The 21,450-nt window shown below is 42.0% G+C and overlaps 1 protein-coding gene across 1 annotated transcript in view; it reads left to right on the top strand.

Annotated features, from left to right (window-relative positions):
- Window positions 1-2,802: 2,802 nt before the first annotated feature.
- The window catches only part of CMTM8 (CKLF-like MARVEL transmembrane domain containing 8), a 35,337-nt gene continuing 16,689 nt past the window's right edge, over window positions 2,803-21,450 (top strand). Inside the window, exon 1 of the mRNA XM_014937674.1 lies at window positions 2,803-3,139. Within this exon, the coding sequence (XP_014793160.1) occupies window positions 2,954-3,139 (186 nt within the window). The 5' untranslated portion in view covers window positions 2,803-2,953. The remainder of the gene's footprint in view (window positions 3,140-21,450) is intronic.

The following is a 21,450-nucleotide window of genomic DNA, read 5'->3' as shown; positions in this document are numbered from 1 at the left end:
AAGTTGTATTTCAAAAACAGAAAAACAGATCAGGAAATTCCAGTTAGCTCCTCTCCTTGGGCCTGTGAGTCTACTTTAATTAGCACTTCCAGTTAGCCAGACTGTTGCTAATAAGGTTGTCCTAGAGAGCTCAGTCAGTAAGCTCAAAAATGTTGATACCTCAGGATTTGAGAACCAAACCAGCTTAAATGGAAGAATCTGTTAATTAGATAGCAGGACACTCAAGGAGCAAGCCCTTTACTTAGAAACCTGATAATACTTGTATGAGCCATTTTGCTTTTACTGAAACATTTACATTGAAAAACGTCACCACATTAAATATTTTTTCTAATAACAGTTTACTTCTTGATGAGATACAGAGGCTGACAAACAGAGGTAACAATCTTGACTACTGTTTAACAGCCTCACCAATCCTTCCCTTGAAAGGTTAATTTAAAATACAGAAAATGGGCCACGTTCTTCTCTCTTGGCAGTTCTGTAATAAAAGGTTGATTGTTCAAGCAGCAGCATTCAATTATTTTGCTTCTGATGCTATCTACATGTAAAAAAATCTGGCTGAGCTCAGATGGTCCCTGCAGGCTTTCCAGTTCTAGCCCTCAGTGCAAGGATGCAAGACAAAAAAAACTGGAGCCTCAATTAACATTCAAAATGTAAAGTAGTGCATTGTCTAGTTAAAAAATGAAATTTGCTTCCTGGAATATCAGTGATACAGAAAATCTTGAGTGTTTGCCTGTATTTTGGTGAAATTCATCATTCAAATATGTGTGATAGAGAAAAATTTACTAATTAAGAAAGACAGAGTGGCAGCCAGTGTTCAGCAAAGTTGCCCAGAAAGGAACCTGTCCAGTTCTCCTTGAATTAGTCGTGATACTAGACCTCTCCAACAGACATTGAAAACTTATGCTAATCTACTAGTAGATTTAATATAGTTGAAAGAGAAAACAAATGTTTCCCTATCTGTGGTTTTTTTACCTTTTTTTTTTCCAGAGGACCTGGGATGCTCAAATGATAGATGCGCAGACCCAAAGCAATTAAATCTATTGGTCTTGTGTCAGGGTTGAAAGAGAAACAACACTGATCTCCAGAAGTTTAGGTAAAAAAATACATCCAGTGTGAAATAAATCAGCTCTCAAATCCTCACGAACAGCATCGGTGGCATCTCAAAAGCAGCTCTGGCATTGGAAGGAAGCTTGGCAGTGCTGAACAATCAGATAAAGCACTTTTTATTTGCAAGCCAGTTGAAGCAGGTCTCTAAACAGACCGGTGAACAGATGTGTTCTTTTCCTTTAAAATCTCAGCTCTTACTTAAGAGAAAAGGATAAAACAGTAACGCAACCAATACAGAAATGCTGATAACTCCACAAAAAAATAATGGTTTTGACAGAAAGTATAAAATTCCTTGTTTGTGATTGAGATGTTGTGTTAAATAGTTCAAGTGTGTGGTCTGCTAACGGTCTCCACTTTTTTTCCCTCACAAAGAGGGATATCTGTAAATCATATCATGCCCAGTGACTGGCATCTCATTCTGATGACTGCAGCCCACGTTTGCAAGACTCTGCCACAATTTTTCTGCCATTTTAACAAAAAAGTCACCAGCGCCTACGAGTACGTGGGGGATCTGGAGCCCTGAGGCAAAAAACACCTTCCAATAACCCCTGCGTTGTGACACACACTGTGAGCGGAGGCACAATCACGTACTGGAAGCATGTTCCTTTGGGTAATTCACATTTCCCGTATTTCTGGGAGAAACTCTGCCATCCTCCTCCTCCTCCCTGAACCCCAGCTGATTCAATCCCTTGCTGAAAGGTAATACTGCGAAATCCATCCTTTGTTAGCCAGCAGGAGAGCAGCAGTAAACAATTCGAGGACAATAGCCATCAGACATATGGAAAACACTTCATTTGTACTGAGCTGCCACATGCAAATGCTTTGCTAATGCGAATTCCTGAACATTGAAAAAAACTATAACCTGCTTGCTTGCTGAAACACCATACTTTTTGTGGAACAGAAGATCACTTTAGAAGCTCTTAAATGACACGGAAATTACTATTTTTTTTTAAAGGTGACACTTAAGGCCAGACTGGAAAAGTACTAAAAAGTGCAGGTTAGGGAACAGCTCGACCCTGTCAGGTAGTAGGCCAATAGTGACCTCATACTTTCCGTTTCCAATGACTTTTACGTGGCTTTTAAGTCTTTCCTGCAAGGGAGACTCTTGATGGTTTAGAAGATCACAGCTAAATCAGAAAACGGGGTCCCTCAACCTCCTCGTTCCCTGCCCACGGCGCTTTGTGGCAGTTCCTCTCCCAAAGGCGTGCCGCTGAGGGGCAATGGTGGCCAGCTGGGATGGCAACTCCCAACGCCGGCTGGTCTCCCCTCAACATTTGCTGCCCAGGGAGCCAGGGGTGACAGTCCAGATGGACGATGACAGCCAGGGGCGAGGGTTGGAGTCCCCAGACCACGCTCATGGCTTCGTGTGAGGTGTTTTTCCAGAGCGTGGCGAGCTCGGCCTGTCTCCTCAGCTGTGAGGGGACACGGTGCCAAGGCCTCTGTGTGGAGGTCAGTAGCCTCCTTCAGAGAAGCCCCATGTTGTCCCCTCAGAGGGCCCTTCCCGAGCGCCGGGGATCCCCCCGCGCCACCAACCCCCGGCCCCCCAACCCCATCCCTGTCAGCCGGTCCCCAGCGCCTCCACTCAGACCCCGGCTCCCGCCCCGGGGGCAGCCTACGGGAGGGCCGGGGCGGGCGGCTCCCCCGCCGGACCCGCCTCTCCGCCCGGGGCCGGGCGCCGAGCACCCTCCTCCCCCCACCTCTCCCGGCCGTGCTGAGGCGAGGGGCTGCGGGCAGCCATACAAAGCGGCGGCACCGGCACCTTTCCCGCCGCCCCTCAGGCGGCAGCCGCTCCTGCCGCCGCCCCGCTGGGCCGGGAGGCGTCGGGGGCAGCCCCGCGGCGCCGACGATGGAGCCGCCGGTGCCGCCGCCGCCTGAGGAGCAGCAGCAGCAGCAGCCGCCGCGCCCTCGCTCCCACACGGTGACCACCACCAGCAGCTCCTTCACCGCCAACCTGTCGGCCAGCTCCAGCACCCTCGCCTACGACAGGGAGTTCCTGCGGACTCTCCCCGGGCTCCTCATGGTGACCGAGATCGTGAGTGACCCCCGGGCGGGCGGCCCTGAAGGAGCCGGGCCGGGATGGGGATGGGGGGGGAAGCGCTCGGCCCCGCACAGGGCGCTCGGCGGGTTTTGGGGTCTCAAACATGGAAAGTTGTCCCTCTTCCCCCCGGGTCGCTCACCTGAAGCGGTTTGGGAAGCCTCGGGAAGCGGTTTGGCGGGGTCCGGACGGGCAGGTGGAGCGGCGGGAAGGGACGGCGTGAGGGAGGGAGGGGGGAGAACTATCGATAAACACAAAAGTAACGCGGCGCGCATGTGGTGTGTAGTCTCCCACAGTGTATCGTCCCCTCTCGTAGTGGGGAAAAAGAAAAAAAAAAAAAAGAGCTTTGGCAGACTGGAAGTGATTTTTGGAGGCTTTTCCTTAATGACACTGGTTGTATGTGCTTCATACTTCATAGCGCGTTGATAACCGTGACGTGAGAGCTAATTAGGCAACTTATCTTCATGTTGTAAGTCAATAAAATCCATTTCCTTATGCTCTTAGTGATTAGATACAGCTGTGCAGAGCGGCAGCATATGGACCTCTTTGTGTTTTTGGTAGAGGTTTTGTCTGTGGCAGGTACCTTGTGAGGTGTGAAGAACCATGGAGATGTCCAGGTGGTTTGGGGTTTGGCCACTTGTCTTAGGGGTGGGCAGTGAACAAGGTGACACTGGGATCCCTCTGCTGGACTGCTTACACTCCCTGGGGTAAGCCACAGGTACGCAGCACCTCTGCTTAAAAAATAGTACATTTCTTTTAAATTGGCTCATCTACACTATCAATAGTTAAGGAATGTAAAGAGCTGGTTGCCCTCGTTAATTTTTTTTTAGTTTCCTGATGTTTTTGCTTTGATGATGCTGGAAGGATTAACTTATTTAACCAGATTCATTCTGAAGGCTTGAAAACATTGTGCTTCACCAGAGCAGTGGAATGACTCTTGTTTTTCCTGGCTGATTCAAAGTTAAAATAACCAAGCAAAGCTTTGGGCAGACATGTGGTGAGGGGCCTCTGGCAGGAATGGTGCCATGGGAGAGGGGATGGCCACTGTGCAGGCAAGTGGTGGTGAGGGGGTGAAGTCAGAGCCGGCTGCCAGCTGGTACCTTGGATGCTGGCATAGTTGGGAATTCTGGCAGTTTTTAATAGGTAGGTGATTGTAGGCTTGTTTCAGCTGTTAAATACAGGGAGTGCTTCACTGTCAGGGTTGTGGTAGATCTGTGAATAAAGTAGTCTTAGTTTTTTGAAAGATAAGCTGCTTTCTTTCCATTATTTTCGCTAATTAATTACAACAGAATTAGGAACTTTCTTGTACGTTATCTGAAGAGTGATCTCACTGTAGATTATTAGAGAAGGTGCCCAAGGCTATTCCCAGCCTGGCTGTGGAATACTGCATCTGCTGCATTGAGCTACATGGCCACAGGGCATGGACAGGCTTCTGCCTACTCTTTGGTGGCAGTGTGCTTTCTGGTTTGTGTTGACCAGAGACAGAATTTGTGTAGCTTTTCTTTCTAAACAGAGTGCTGATGTTTTTGTAGGTGGACTTCGTGTCCTATCAGCCATTCCTGACTCCTGGAATAACTATAAGATGATTCTTCAGCCACCATTTTGAGATACTTGAGTCCATTAATAGTGACTTTGGTTTAAGTTTTATAAGTACTTACGTGAGAATACATTTACCAACTTCAGAAAGAACCTCAATGCTACCTGCCTTTGTAGACTGCTGTAAAGTTGTGTGTGCGTTACATGTATGTATTTTTATTGATCAGCAGTGTGAAGATGTGTAGTTCCTGACCAACTCAAAGGAGGCAACAAAAGTCTCTAATGTAGATGAACTTACAGTGGCTTGTGATGATGCATTTGAGCGAGTGGAGGACAGTTTTAATATGAAGTTAAAAGAAATAAGGCAGGTCCTACAGTAGTAGAGTATTGCAAGATACTGCCTTTGAGAAAATACTTCTGGTTCTTAAACCTACTTATTTTAAAGCAGGTAGAGTAGCTGTTCTTCTGTGAAATTAAAGGAAAAGAAAAACATAATTGGTTTTATTTCAGTTCCATACCAAGGTATTCAGTAATTAAAATAAGTGAGTTTATATGTGTGTGTATGTTTGGCATTGGTTTTTGGTCAAACCTTTTCCACCAGTTCTGTACGTTCTTTTTTTTTTTCCTGAGGGAAGATGTGCTTTAAGAGAGCATGACTAGCTTTACACAAGATCTCTACTTAAAAATTGACTATGCGTACTTAGCAGTAATGGAGTTGTGTACCCTAAATCAGTCTGTTCCTGCCTGTTCTGGTCGTCCTGTATATCTGGAAGTTGTGGCTTGCCTGCACAGATTGGCTCTTCAGGACATTTCTGACCCTCAGTACTGATCCCCCAGCTCACAGCACGATACTTCTGCTAAGAATATGCAAACCTGTAAGTGGGAAAAAACTCGTATATGTGTGTCTGTATTTCAGTTTCAGAAGTTTGCAGCCCAACAGATCATTTTGAGTCTAAGCACCAAGATCTGAAGTGCAGCAGCTGTGGTAAGAGCATACCTTTGATTCTGCTGCCCCTGCTCTGGAGACACCTGCGAGACAGACAAGGAAGAGGATTTTTTAGTAGTATCTGTTATCCCTGCAGCTGCTCATCAGCCAGACCCTGTGTTCATTAGGATACTATGTTAAAGCTAAGCTAGGGATGTTATATGACAGTGCTGAATGTTCTGAGAGTTTGCACTGTGGGGCTGCATAAATATTTGATTATTGCCCCTGTCAGTCAGCGAGGTGCATGCAGCAAGAGGAGTGCAGTCTATGGCTCCTGGCTCTGAAACTGGAGCTCCCTTCACTTACAGACAGAGGGCAAATCTGTGTTATTCTTCAACCAAAGAGAAAGGAGAAGCACAAAGTTGCCACATAAATTAAATCTTCCAGTGCCTTAAATGAAGGATCTTGGTCGAGTTTTGCTCCTACCCGCCTAATTTGGGTGCTGTGAAGATGAATTAACTGCTGCATGGATTTCCACATATGCTCATAACCAGCCTACTTCTGCACTGAGGCTGTGGTTTAATGGTGCAGTAAATTCAGCTTAAAGGCTCCTGCAAAGAGATTCTTTGCAATGCTGCAAAACACCAGCCTGCTATTAACTCGGTCCACTGTTTCTAATTTGTTCAAAACGAGTTAGCTTTATAAAGATAGGTTTTATGATGGATTGGGCATTGCCTATCCTTTACATAGCTGCTTTAAAGCCAGCATAAATCTAGGATGAGGTTGACTGCGCCTATTCAGCAGTAATGGAGTCATGTACCCAAGCCTGGTTCAGCTTAATTTTGTAATGCTGTTTGGTCGAGCACTGCAGACACCTAGTATGAATGAACACAGAACTGCAGCCTGAAGCGTAGGCTAAATTACCTGGTGCTGACAGATTTCCATTGCCTTCTGCATGTGCCTCTGTGACCAGGGAGTGTGCAAGGTTTCCTGCCTCTCACTGGGAAAGAACTGGGGTCGGCTTATTTCGGTGCAAAGAGCAATAGAAAATACCACTAGATTTCTGAGAGCGCCTTTGGGAACTGGCATAAACCAGCTTTGGTGTGTGGAAGCTTATCTAAATGACTTATTTACAGAAGTAATGATGCTTGCTAGATAGAGCAGGGGATTCTGACTTCAGAGGCTTGGATTCACTGGCCTTAGTTGGCCAGTGACTACTGACAATGAATTTATCTGCATCTCTCTAACTTCTCTGAATGACTTCTCCATTCATGGAGAATGGATACAAGTCTTTGCAAGGCACACTGAGATCTGTTGGTGAAAAGTAATATTTAAGACATAAGTGGTGTTACGTAAAGTCTTTAATTCAGACGTCGATCACCTGAGTTGATGCTGCAGTAAAATACACTATAGATATAAGTATCAACTATCTTCCATAGGATGTAATGCCCCTCATCCCCCACCCCCCCTCCCTACAGGATTTATAGTTTCAAAAGAAGCAAATATAGCTGTTTCCAGAGATGTCTTCTGCATATTTCTTTTCTGTACAGCAATGGCCCAGAAAGATATTTGTCTTCCTGGGAGTTTTATGGCCAAGATAAATGAGGACTAGTGATACCTTCTCAGCGCTTTAAATCAGCTTCTTGAGTCAAGCATTATGGATCACTTTGGAGAAGTGGAGAGTTTTTGTGGTTGCTATGGATGTAGTTATAAAAATATTTACCTTCCACCATGATGACATTGATTCCTCCAGATTGTTGCTTCACACCAGTATGTTGCTAGATACAGCCTCTGTAAAACTTGCCCTACTAATTTTAAGGCTTGTGATGGCTATTTGTCCTTAACAAAATCAAATAATACATAGCTTGGAAAGGTTTGGAAGGTTGTTGCGTTGGTGTAAATTGTAATTACAGTTGCATTTCTTCATGCTATTCTATGCAGATTATTCTTTGAGTGAAATGCCCAGAATAAGATAAATACTTGAAATAGAAGCCTGATAGGAGGTTATTTACATTATTGTTTATTCTAGTACAGTGGTGAACCCCAGAATATTAAAAAGATACTGAAAGTTATGACAGATTTAAGATATTAAGGTTGCGAAAACCGGAACAACTGGACATGTCCATACACTTGCTCAATAGGCTCTTCCTCCCTTTTTTTCTAAGAGATGCATCAAAATCTTCTACAGATATTCAGGTTTTGAATTAAGTTAGCAATAAAATCATATAAATGTGAAGAAAACCAAAAGTAATACAGTGGGACCATCTAGTGTGAAAAAGCTAAAAGACAAAAATGATACTAAATATTTTAAAGCTCACCTTGCATTTACCTTTTTCTTTTTAGTCTTATGCCCTCTCTGACTGCAGTTCCATTTTTTGTATAGATCCCATGCTCCTTCTGCACCCCCATTTCTTGGAATAGCCCTCATAAACGCAGAGGGAATGTCATAAAGCCACTTTCCTCACCTGAGTAGCAGCAAGACTTTCTCTTCTGTCAGGAACAGCAGAGATTTTTTTTTTCTTTTTGTTTTCTTCTTAGAATGCAATTTTTACTCCAGAGCCAGTGTGTCTGCTTTCAGGGAGTTGACAAAACTGGGGCACCTTCTGATGTGTTGACAAGTGCTTTGTCTAGAGGAGGTGTATGTGGGCATGATCTTAAAATGATTCACTTTGAATTCTTGAGTCGGGGTGGGGGGAAAAAAAAATGTATCCTGTACTAGTCAGTCACTTCATCCAGTAACTTCATCTTCCTGTGTGTGAATAAGAAAACACACAGTATAAAATCTGAGCTCTCTCCTTTGCTCTCGATCAGACAAAACTCTCCCTGAAGCCAGGTTTTGGTTCTCCCTTTCGTAGGTGCTGTTGTTCCAATGCTAACCCTTAGTGTAACTGTCATTAGTGTAGTGGAAACACACATCTATGATTTCCATCTTCCTCTTGGATCGTATCATTGTTTAAAGCTCTGTTTCCTTAAAGGTCTTTCATTTCCTGCGCAAGATTAGGGTGTTTCCTTGGGAAGAGAGAACTGTTTGGGGGACACGAGAAAATAGGAGCTTTGAAAAGTGTTGTCTGGAATGTGCTCCAAGTGCAGGTAGAAGCAGTACTAGGATTGACGTGGTATGTGGGCAAAAATGCCTCTCAAATTGAATGCAGATATTTTACGAAAGGTCAAAAATGCAAAATATTCTCAATACCTCAAGTTTAAGGTGGCATATGTATGAAAGGTCATTATCTCTTCATGAGAAGAATACTTTAAAGACATACTGGAATTTCGGCTTTGTTCTCTCTTTTATATATATATATATATAAATGTATATATGTATTTATTTTTTAGCTTAGTTTTTCTTTTGGATAAAGTACGTATTGGAACAGCGTGGTATTTCTGCACTTGTTCCTGTTTCCATTCCAAAAAAGTAGTAGAAAGTGTGCCCTTGCAGAGAGGACCAAGCCCTCTTTTCTGGGGTCAAATAGCAAATAGATTTTAGCCTCCATCAGGCTTTTGGCACAGTAGTCCTGTTCCTGTGGCCTGAGCCAGATCCTGTGGAAGCTGCTGGCACTGATTTTTTTTTTTCCCTACCTCTGAAAGGAGCGGCTCTGGTGTAAGACTGGTAAAACTCCAGTGAAGGAGGGACTGAGCAAGGTAAGAACCTAGTCAATGCTTTCAGTGGGAGCTGTATCTGCCCCGAGGAAGGCTTGGTGTTAAGCTTAAATTAGTGACCTGAAGGAGGCTAGGGTCTTGGTTCCACATTCGTTAATACCAGGTTCCAGCGTTACTGGGTGACTTTGCTACACAGACTGGAATCAGTCCCTGGGCGTGACTGCATTTTTGCCAAGTTAGAGCACAATATTGAGTGTTTACACCGTTCATCTTTGCAAGGTATGGGTGTGCAGGTGACGCCGAGGCAGCCACAGGTTTGCTGAGACAAAAATCTTCAAAGCAAAATGAATTGGTATCATTAGAGGGATGCTGTCCCAGCAGCTTGTTCTGGGCAGCCACAATGTTCCTGGTGCAGTGAGATGCACTAAAATCAGATTTAGAATGGATGTGAACTAAGTAAGCATGGTAATAATCAGCAAGATGTTGTCAGTCTTTGGATATATCATAATCTAGTTAAAAAAAACCAACAAAAAAACCAACTGAAAAATCGTAGGTAGGGCTGGAAGGAGGCCATGTGAGGGAAAGCAGCCTCTCTGATCACACTTTGGTAATTGCTGTTTGTGTTTAGCTGATGGCCTGATGTGCACAACTTGAAAGGAAACCTGTCAAGAACCTCTGCTTCATAGCTGAAAACCAGACTGGTTTGTATCATCAGCTTCAAATGTGATTGCTACGTCCGGGCCTGGATTTAAATATATTCAAGGTGACACTGTTGCACACAGAATCCATTTATTTAGCTTGGAAACTTTACAGCCACTAAAAGGGTTCCTTTTTTTTTTTTTCCTTTTTCTTTGTATGCGTGCATAGTGATTACATGAAAGAATCCCTTTAATATGTATTTTTAGTAGCATTTACACTCTTCATTCAACAGCAGTGCTATTCCCAAGGCTGGAGCTCCTGCAGCAGGTAATAGCTGAACGTCGCAGCACAGTTTTGACAAAAGTATGAGGAACTGTGTGAGAAACTTAAATGGAGACATGGAGAGTGCTGCAGACTGGAATTAAGCACTGGGAGGCAGGGGAACAGGCCAGAAAAAAAACTCCAACAAAAGGAAAACTTCTGCAATGTGTCTTTAAAATGACACTTCAACTGATAAAGTCAGCCTTGGTTGTCTCCAACTGGAGACAGCCACTGTAGGGCAGACTCTGACAAGGATCAGGTGAGGGGAGGGTGGATCTGTGGCTGGATGCCTGTTACCACTGCTGTAGACTGGAAAGCATAAACAAATGCACATAAACTATCCTCTACAGGCTCAGAGCACAACTGTGATACGTGCTGGGGAGGGTACTTCAGCTCAATCCTTAGAGGGGAAAAAAGCCACCCAGAAATGAGAGCATCTTCATTGATTTGGTTTTAGTTTAATTTCTACGCCATGATGTACCATGCTACCAGTAACATCATTATGCTGTTTCAAAGAGCCTAGTGTGTGTATAGGTGCACACAAAACCATTTAAAAAATATTATTGTAACTGAAGGCTTTGGAATTAAGAAGCACAAGAATTGATGTTCATTCTGACAATCCAGATTTGCTACTGGATTGTGTGCAGACACTGGAATCCAGTCAAAACTTACATGATCATGTTATTTTTATCAAGAAACTTCTGTTGCGGTCATTGTATAGGAGAGTTTTTCTGGGAATGATTGGAATATGGTGCATATAGCATTGTTGTGAGTAACAACATAACATATACTATATAGTAACATATAGGCATATTGTAAATAAGGAAAGGGATTATTCAAAGTGAAAATATCTCCTGGGTAATTGCTTCCTTGTAAAATTCCATTTTTATCTTCTGCTTGCACCACAGTATTCCTATGGAATGCTAGATAAGGCAGGTAAGCCTTACATTTCAGTGTGCTTGCTTTTCTCTTTGTTTTCTGGATCCCCTGTTTTGGATCTGAAATGCAAAACAAATGATTATTCTCAGTTGTAGCTGGAAGCAGGAAGGGCTATGTTCTGGACAGGCAAAATGCAGTGCCACATTAAGTGCTGTGGGAAAAAAAGAGCACTGTCTGTAAAATATTTTATCTCACAGAGGTGTGTTTAATAGTTTACTAATGAAGTGTGAGATAATTCAGATAACAAAGTGCTTTTAAAGGGCCTCAACAGACACAAAGCTTGGAGTCCCACGCAGGGAGCAAGTCTGCAGGCCACAGAAGTAAAAAAAGGAGAAATCAAAATAGTAGAAGGCATTTCTGAAGAAGACTGTCCCTTCTGTTGCTGCATGCAACAGGTGTTGTGAAGGGGGAAAGTATGTGGTCATGTAATTACAGACTATACCCTGATGTATACTTAAGTAATGATAGAATTAAGATGTGTGAAGAACTTACAGCAGTGTTGCATACTTAACTGGAAATATTTCAACATATGTTTGTGCCTGCCTCTCTTGTCCAGTGTTCTGCCTCTGTCCCAAGTCTTAATTTCAGTTGTGGTGAATTAATTCTTTTTTTTTTTTTTCTTTTTTTTTTTCCCTTCACTCCTTCAAGCTGCCTTGCACAGCAGCTCAGGGCAACTTGCCAAAGGCCTGCTTTGCGTGATCTTCTTCTGGTCTGCTCTTCTTCACACTTGACACAGATAATCAACATAGAAAATCCACCTCCTCCCGTAAGATTTTGGTAAAATAGGGTCTTAGGAGAGGTGTGAGGCACCTGAAAGAATAGGCTCTGCTCAATATGAGACATCATCTTTAATGGTTTCATAAAGCTGTAGGTGGGCAAAACTGAGAAATACTGTGGTACCTTAGAACAGTGTTAGAAACACTAATAGTGATACAGTGATTTAGGAGGTTATTGGTGAATACTGTGACGTGTTTGGTTCTTGCATTGCAGTAGGTGTTTCTTTTAAATAAACAAATACTTTTGGCTGAGCCATAAGCATGGAGCAGATTGGACAAACTTGGGTTTTGTCAGATTTACCACAATCCTGTGATGACCTCAATGAAAGATTTGTAGAAAAAGGCTGAAAAGTTCTTCAGTAAGAGAATGTAGGATGTCTGACTGATATTTCGAAGCCTTGCTGTGTGCATAAGCCATGTTCATTGGACTGTGCAATACAGCTACAACAGTTATTTACTATTGTGGGTAGCCAGTTGACCTCCAAGATGAAAATATTTCTCCTTCCCTGTGGTGTTACTAAGATATAGCACAGTACAAACGAATACATTATTAATGTTCTTTTTTTTTCTTCTTGTAACGCACAGGAATTTGGCTAATGACAGAGTCTGAATGCCAAATAAAATTTGTACCGGATAAAGACAGTTGTCACTGGGAAGCTACTTTATTTAGTTTTGGAAAACCGCAATCCTTATTTTACTCTTTTGAGGAGATTCTTGCGTTACTGGGACTTAACTTTAAAAGGCAGTTTGCAAGAGGAAAATAATGACCTACGTGAAGAGATGGCTTCTCTTGTGGTGTGTTTTCTGTTTAAATTATGACCTCCATCTGAAGATGTATAAAACCAGTTTTGAACATATGGCACAGGCCTATAGAACTATAATTGAATGATGAGACTTTCCAAGAGTGGAATAATGATAAACAACTTTTTATGTTACTAATTACACCGTCATTGTTCCATTCGCTATATTTAAAGTATTTTCACTGTTTATCTTCTCAGCAAAAGGGTAGGAATCTTAGCCAGGAGAATAAGGTTTCCAAACATTTTGTTCAAACTTCGGATTTCTTTCTAGAGTTTGGCAATCGTGAAACATTACCAGACACTTCTACAAAGAACTTGACATTCTTTTTATGCAGTAACAGAGAACTATCTAGCAAATGTTTGCCTGAAGTAAGCAAGTCAAGATAATGTGTTAAAGGTGAGATAGGGTCTCTCAGAAAGTGTTTTACTAGGTCAAGTTAAAATTAAACTGAGTACACAGCAATAAATAAGATGGAATTCTCTAGGCTTGGTTACATCTAATTTTCACTTTCTTATTAAACTGAACAGTGGAATGCTGGGCTCAGAAAAAAGAAAAAAAAAACCAAACAACCAACCCCAAACCAACTGACCTCAAACTATGTCTGAACTAGTTTTCACTTAAAAAAACGGAGCTTTATTTCAAAATGCTTCTTCAATTTAGATCTCAGTTTGGAAAAAAAAAAAAATGAAGTGCATTTTAAAAGAACAGTTAATTTTGACTTGTGGTGGTTGCTTTTTCTGTAAGATTAGATGGACAATGGACACAAACAAGAAGATAGCCCTAAGAAGACGTGCAAATAGAGTCCAGATGAGTTGATGGGAATGAAATCAGATTAAGATCTAATGTACACAAACAATATTGTTATAAAGAGAAGGTTATAATGAATCGGTTCTTGATGCTATTAAAACCTGTTGCAAATTTCCCATTGACTTCAATCGTCCTGAGGGATCCGCAGATGAAATGAGAAGAAGATGAAAGCCTACCCACCGTGAGGGCTGTAGGGGCTGATCAACCCTTATATTGTTTGTCGGGCTCTTAAGGATCAGCAGCTCCTTTCCGATAGTCATTTCCTACCCACTCGTTGGCCTTTGCTGCAGGGGCGGCTCTGTTGTTCCTTCCGGTCAGCGCAGAAGAAAAGTGTGTGCCCAGAAACTTTCCCCACTTGTTTCTTTTGCCAGCTCCATGGATTAGTTTAATAAAAGAGATCACCTCCCGTAAGCCCTTTCCTCTCCAGTACCCCTGTACGGAGTATTTACTGTCAAATTAGATTGAGATTAGGAGGAGCCTAATTAACCCTTTTTACGTTATTTTTTTTTTAACGTCCTGGGCTAAAATTGGCTTTGAGAAAAAGCAAGGTGCAGTTAACCCACTTGTTGCCAAGATTCCTACAAAGCACTGCCATGCTGCCAGCTTGTTTACTTGTTGCATACACAGTTTCTCTGGCTTGAACAGGGTAGCTGATAGATAATGAAAGGGGAAGCTGTGCAGGTTCATGGCTTGGACATGCCCTTTTATAACCCAAATGTCTAATTTACGTATTTCTTTAGAGCTCCCTGTAGTCACACATCTCACAGTACAAGGAGATAGCTTATATTGTGATGGATTGGTCGTTTTGTTACATCCACATCGCCATATCCTCGTGACACTATTAAATCCTAGGTGTCAAAACAGCTCAACATCATAAATATCTATCTAAACATGTTTCTTCAGTCCCACAAATGAGTGTGTCCCATAACTTTCCTACCTTGTCACTGGATTATCAAACCTCATACACTTTCTCCTGTACCAAAGGCAAATGGCTCTGCATGCTGCGGTCTTCCTTTTCCCTTTGTGTTAATTAGCAAAGCTCCCAGCTAATGATATCTTTTGGTGGCCTAACGTCTTTCTGCTTTCTTGGGTTGATTTGTTAAGCCCTGTAATATTGTCGGCAGTAGGAGATTACGTTACGTCCCTCTGTGTCCTTGCACAGCTCATGGTAGGGGGGTGAGTTTTCAGTGTGTGTGGATTTAAGCATTTCAATATAGCAATCGCTGGTAGCTTGAAGAAAGGGATGCCTGCAAGATACTACTTTGTAATCAGATATTTTATTTTATTTTTTTTAGTTCTCCGAAGAATTTTCCCTCTGATTTGCGACTAGTAGTATCAAGCTTTGGGGGGGAAACGTACTCAATCTCTCTGACTGCACACAGACTTTTAAAACAAAAGCCACCATGTAACTATAGAGTCTTCTGGCTTTCCCTGCCCCCCTCAGTGGGAAAACCGGAACTTCTGAGTGGGAGGTAAATAGCTGAAATACTCAACAAAGAGTATTCGAACAAAGCCGGGTAACACCTCTTTATTGTTTCTGCATTATTGTCATTCTAGGGGAGAAAATACTGGGCAGAAGAAAGCTGTGATCCAAATCTGTGGAAAGAGAAAGGGGAAAAGGTGTGGAAGTTAGCTAAGTAAATAGAATTTAATTGGCTGTGTATATTGGCGATTGTATAACGTAAACAGCGCTGCAGGAAAATGCTTGGGTTTTACAGAAGAACCACTTGGGTGGGAAGGGGAGCCTGCTGCCAGCACGGAGGTTACCCTCAGCCTGTAACCCCTCAGCTCCGTGGCTTTTGCTGCCTTACCTGAAGCTCTCCTCCCTGTGACTCTGGCTTGTGTGCTGCATCGCTTGCTGCTAAGAAATTGCAGGTGGGATGCAGGTAGCCTTTGACAAAGTCGGTTGCTGCATTTTTTTTTATTTTTTTTTTTGGATATTGGCACTGCCAGCTGCCTGCCAGGTTGGTTTGTGGCCACCTCCACTGAACCAGCAGCTCACCCAGTCACAGTTCCCATGATGGATTGTGACCTGAGTGCTGCCCAGGCAGTTGACAGGAAAGCAGTTGTAAATTTGGTGCTGAAGGCTGACAAGGTGACTGCCCTCTAGTTACCTGCCTCACTCATCTGCCAGTGGTTGATGGTGCAGCAGCCTTGTCCTCTATGTTCACCATTTAGTCTGTTCCTATGTGTGAGACCGTGTCCTGAGACAGAGCCCCTGTCCTGATCTGCTGACTCAGCTTCTGTAATGCAGGGGTTGGGGGGGAGGTTGGATGGGATGGAGAACAAGCAGTGCTTTTGTTTCAGACCAATATTTTGATCTCTTGCTGAGGTGATTTGCCTGAATTTTAGGACAAAATTCTAGCCTGTGCTAGGACTGGGGGCACTCTTAGCTAGGTAAGGGGCCAGATGCAATAGGACAAAGAGTAATCATTTTAAACTAAAAGATGGTAGATTTAGACTAGATATGAGGAGGACATTTTTTACAATGAGGGTGGTGAAACACTGGAACAGTTGCCCAGAGAGGTGGTAGATGTTCCATCTCTGGAAACATTCAAGGTCACGTTGGACTGGGCTCTGAGCAACCTGATCTACTTGAAGATGTCCCTGCTCATTGCAGGGCGATTGGACTAGATGACCTTTAAAGTCCTTTCCAACCCAAGCTCTTCTATGATAAGTTTGGGGGTTGTACCAGTTTTCAGGCTAACAACGTGCTTGTCTCCCAGGGAAAAGTGCTTTGCCTACAGAGGGAGCTACAAGGAGAATGTATGGGGAATACATTTCCACTAAGAGATGTAATTGCTCTAAACACTTCTTTCAGGCATGGGAGACCCACTAATCCATAGTAATCCCTGTATTGTCCAACTGTTTGCAACAGTTCTGACATCTGTGAACTCTATTGGAAAATCACATTTAGTGAGAGAAATTGGGTATGCTTGAAAACCCAAAATCTATTAGCTGTGTTGGGGGGGGACAGTGAAGTATAAGTGCATAATCAGAGCAACAGCTAAGAAGGACTTGTATCTGCTTGTTTCTTGACTTTTCTGTGTGTATGTCTTACAGGAGGCAAATACAGAAGTTCTGATTTCAGCCTGGTAGCTCTTAAATGCAGACAGCTGAAAAGGTCCCCATGCCTTGCTGTTCACTGCAGCTCACAGTTCTACCTACGGTGATAACTCCAGCCAGTGATTTGTTTCCCTCTGATACAATGGGCAGCAGAGTGCAGGAGCAGCTTTGTATGCAGTCACCCTTGCAGTGCAGCAACCTCTGGCAGAAAAGCAGAGCAGACATCTGCAGGACATGAAATCGGTTCTGCTTGCTTATTGAAATCAGAAAAAGCCAATGTCTTCAAGCCCTGAAACTTTTTTTCCTTGATTGAAGACTTTTTGGTTTTTTTCCCCTTGCACTAGAAAGCTGACAGTTGTAGCAGTTGTGTTCTTTGTTTACACAAGACGCATTGAAGCAGTTGGAGAACATTAAACCCTGCCTCACATACAGGCATATATACTTAATTTATGACTTTGGTGGTTTGAATTTCAAGTGTCAGGTATCCCACAGAGCTTTTTGCTTTGTTCTCTTATGCTGCATGCACCACTTGAGTATGTATTATGGAGATTAGACAGGCTGTGGGAAGTCCTTCAGGCTTGTGGTCTTTTTTCTTCAGAACCTTAAAAATAAAGTTATGAAGCACAGTAACAAGGACTTGTTTAAAAGCATGACTGATCCACAGTGTCCCTTTACACATTTATCCATTTATCTTCTTTATCTTAAAGTTACTTTTGTACCCTTAGCTTCTCTGCAAACATTAATTGTGGGACAGTGGCAACAACTCTTAAATAGGTCTCTATTGAAAACTTTGGATTTGCCTCGTTCCTGATTCCTTCAAAGTAAACTCTACTACCATGAAAAGAAAAAAGAGAAAAAAGGATGAGGAAACAAAAAAAAAGCATAGCTTGTTGTCCAAAGCAATGGCAGTATTTGTGATTACCTCTTATTCAGTTGTCTCTTGCCAATGATTTGAAATATGGCTTTTAGAACAAAGTTATCTTTGATATATCGGTGACAGATGGACATTTCAGAAAAGGACATACCTGGAAACTGACTTGGGGTAAACTCAGATGAGAAGTAGAGCTGAGGTTTTTTTAACTTTGAGAGTTATAGGCATTATGGCAGATAATTTAGAGACAAGGTGAATCTTACCATGGCAATGTCTATGCCAAGATGTCATCTCTTTCCAAAAAGCATGTTGTAGGTTGAAATCTTTATACCGTTGCCCACGTGGCCAAAATGGTCCTTTCTGACCATGAAGTCTGTGAACGCAAAGGCCTCCAGAAGAACATATGCAAATGCTAAATATTTATAGGCATGCTGTTCTATGTTGTTAATGCAAAATGTATTCAGGAAAGAAAATGATTTTGTCGGAGAAGGACAAAGATTTTTCAATGAGGTACTTCTATAACATGTGGATCGGTCTTTGTAAAATCCTTCATCTTTGTCTAAAAGTATGGATAATGGTTCCTGGGGTTAGACCTTTATATTTGGTACTTGATATAGAAATAGTCAAGAGGTACAATAAGCTTCTAAACAGGCAGACAACAACAAATCTGGGTGCAGACTATGTTCTCATACCTTCTGTTTGTCACGCAAGGGGAACTGTTACAGCTTTTGGTGACTAGAGGATTTTGTCTCATGGCAAGCAAGGTTTATTGTGTAAGATCAATTTCTGTGGTGTTCAGCTAGAAATGAAAAGATACTTTAATTCTAAAAATTAAATATTCCTTTTAATGAGCGGTTAATGTTTTCCTCATGTTTAAATTGATGTAGAATGCAGCAATAGCCTTTCTTAACAGATACTGTCTTTGATTTTTCCATTGCATCGTATCTGGCTTTATGACTGTGTATCCTAACTGTAAGGCAAAATAAAAGTTATTCCCAAAGAAGTAATAAGCTTACTATTTTAATGTAACAGCTAAGATTTGTGAAACAATGCTGTGTGTCCGCTAATTATAGGCACCTCTGTTTACATGGTCTAACAGGAAGATGGAAATGTAAAAATAGCAACAAAGAGCTAGTGACATTATTAATAAAGCAGCTGCATACAGTATTGTTCTCATGAAGAATGTAGACACCATTTAAACAAAGTGGACTACATAAATAATCAGTTATAATTCATAAGTAAGCATTGTTGCGAACTCTCTTTTAAAAATAATTCACCGTATTAATGTACAAACAATGGCAGAATTAATTTCTTTGTAGCTGTGTGTATTTTACATGCACCAAATGTTAAAAGTAACTTACACAGATCATTGCCACTTATTGAGAAGTTGGTATTTTTCTACCCTCAGGAACTGTATCCCCTGAAGAAAGGTGGGAGAAAGGAAGAGAGAGTGCTATAAAACTTCTTCCAAAGGAAAAGTTTGTATGTAGAGGGAAGATTAAGGTAGAAGAAGAGATAGGTAACTCAAACTTTTTTCACTTATGTGAATATATTAGAACAAAAGAGCAAACCCTTCCTGCCATCATGTTCCATTAAGAAACAATGGTAGGTGTAGTAATAAAAAAATAAATACCTGCATTGGGGAGTACACATTTAAGCCAGATACATGTGACCCTGTATCTTTTGAGCTCAGAGTATACTTCTGAGCTTTTCCAGTTTAAATAATCAAAGTAAAAAGATATTACTGACAGTTAAAGATCTCAAAATAAGAATTCCAAAAGTTTGCCAGTATCATACTACTTTTTAAATTTTATTTTTAAATTGCAGCAGAGAAGCACTGCAAGCTGTTTTCAGTCCTTCCAAGGTGATGTTCCTTATTAATAAGGGCTCTTAAGTCTGCACGTATTTTTGTAGTGTGCACATCTTTTAAAATTGAAATAAGTGAAATCCTGTGGCATTGTATGAATTTGATAATAGGACTTAGTACAAATGAATTCAGTTAATTACCACTGTGTCTCACAAGGGCCATATGTACTGCCTGTCCGGGTACAGTACTGTTTAAAGGACCCACTTGTGAATGTTACTCCTCAAAGAAATTAGTTACAACTTTTACTCCAAGAGAGCTCCAAAATGCATTAATATTTGAATGTTAGATACAAGAACATTTAACATGAATGTTAGATGCAAGAACATTGTAGTTTCACCTATCTTGATGATTTATAACCAGGATTTTAAAAAGAAAAATCATCAGAGTATGGAATTCATGTGCTATTTTTAAAGTGAAGGTGTTTGTACTGAACCTTCAAGTTTTTCCCCAAAAACCTTACTTCTAGAGGCTGCACAAAAGCAGCCTCTAGGAAACAAGGAAATGTGTATCCTATGCCATACGTGTCTCTTTGTGACTATTTTGCTTTGTAATCGTCTGCTTTAAAATTCATACTTGAAAGCAGTGTTAAGTGAAATTTTTCTTAGAAAGTAACCGAAAAGGCAGATTCTTTGGATCCAATCTTATATTACTTTACACTTTCCTTTCCATGCTGTTGAAGAGCAAAGTGTAGCAGGAATTCCTGTGAGTAATTCCCAGCTCCGTGATACCACCGTGTTTGCCGTAGCAGCACCACTTCTCCAGACTCTGTCAGGAAACTGTGGAGATAGTGAATTTGAAATCAGCAGCCCGGCTGCGCAACAGCAAAATGCTTCTTTTTGGGAAACGGTGGGTGGTGGGAGTAACCCCTGCCGCAGCCAGGCCTTGCTGGAGTGGAAGGAAAAGGGAACGGCAGCCTTCCCTTTATTCCCATCCCTCAGGATGGCTAGGTGAGAGCCAGGCGGTCTGTCTCCTTGCGCTGAGGTCACGATTAGAGATTAAGCACAGTGGAGGTCATTGCCTTCCAACTGTTTCACCGGGTGCCCTTCCGGAGAGGCGAGTGCGTGCTTTTTAGGACAGGCTGTTTGTCTTCGGTGGTGTTTTGCACCACCCCTCTTTATTTTTACATTAAACCCTGGCCCTGATGGAGCCGCTGATAGCAGTAACCAGTGTGTTCCCAGTCAGCTGCAGCAGCTCGGAGGCTGGTTACAGGTCTCACTGACCTGGGAAAGGTCCACGGCACTGCATTCTGCATAAAGGTACTTTAATCAGATAATAGCCTCATCTTTACCCATAATAGTCTATGTCTTCTGCTGTGGCTATTTAGACAAAATGATGGCTAGCACTGTGTTAGCCAGGGTGCATAAGTTAATATGTTGTAGCGCACAGTAACCTATATAAATGTCTGTGTGTGTGCAGATCCTCAGGCAAAACATGAGCATTAAGTTAGGTTTTTACAGGCATCAGTAAACAGTAGTGTGCTCCTGAATGCAGCCCTCGAAAACCTTACAGCCCTTAATGTGGAAAGTGCCCTGGGACAAGGACCAATCTTTATGCTTTGTACACATTTTAATGATTTGTTAATGATCAACCACTGCTCTGCCGAGAAGATAGATTTTTATGATGATATAATTCAAGCCAGTTTCTTTACCATTGCTTGAGAGTATTTCTTGTAATTCTACTCTAGAAACAAACAGTATATTGATGTGGCATGTAGTCATCCCACCCTATTCTATTAACACTTTTGCAGCTTCCAGTAGTGGTTTGCCAGGGTCTCCTGCAGGAAAGGAAGGCAAATTAAAACCAGAAGCTAGCAACAGTGGTTGTGTTGGATCTGGTCGACTGTCTCTTTAGTCCAGTACTCAGTCTCTGATGATGACTGATACTGAAAACTTAAGGAAGAATGTGAGATTCAGCACATATAGTAAGATCCTTCTCTGCTCTAGTTTTCTAGCTTCTAGCAAACTGCACATTTAGGAATTTCCAGAGCTGAAGATTGCATCTTGACTATCGTGTATATAGGTAATATATACAGACAGGGCTCACCTGTCTTCCAGAGGTGTATATGATGTTTCCTGTGGCAGTGAATTATGTAATTTGGTTATGCTTTGGGGTTTTCTGTTGTTTTGCTATTTTGCTTGTTTGTTTGTTTGTTTTTTAAATACC

This window comes from Calidris pugnax, unplaced genomic scaffold (genome assembly GCF_001431845.1).
Source record: "Calidris pugnax isolate Ruff unplaced genomic scaffold, ASM143184v1 scaffold11, whole genome shotgun sequence".
In the NCBI taxonomy this organism is placed as follows: Eukaryota; Metazoa; Chordata; class Aves; order Charadriiformes; family Scolopacidae; genus Calidris; species Calidris pugnax.
The sequence above is the reverse complement of the archived record's forward strand: the minus strand, read 5'-3'. Positions and strand labels throughout refer to the sequence as shown.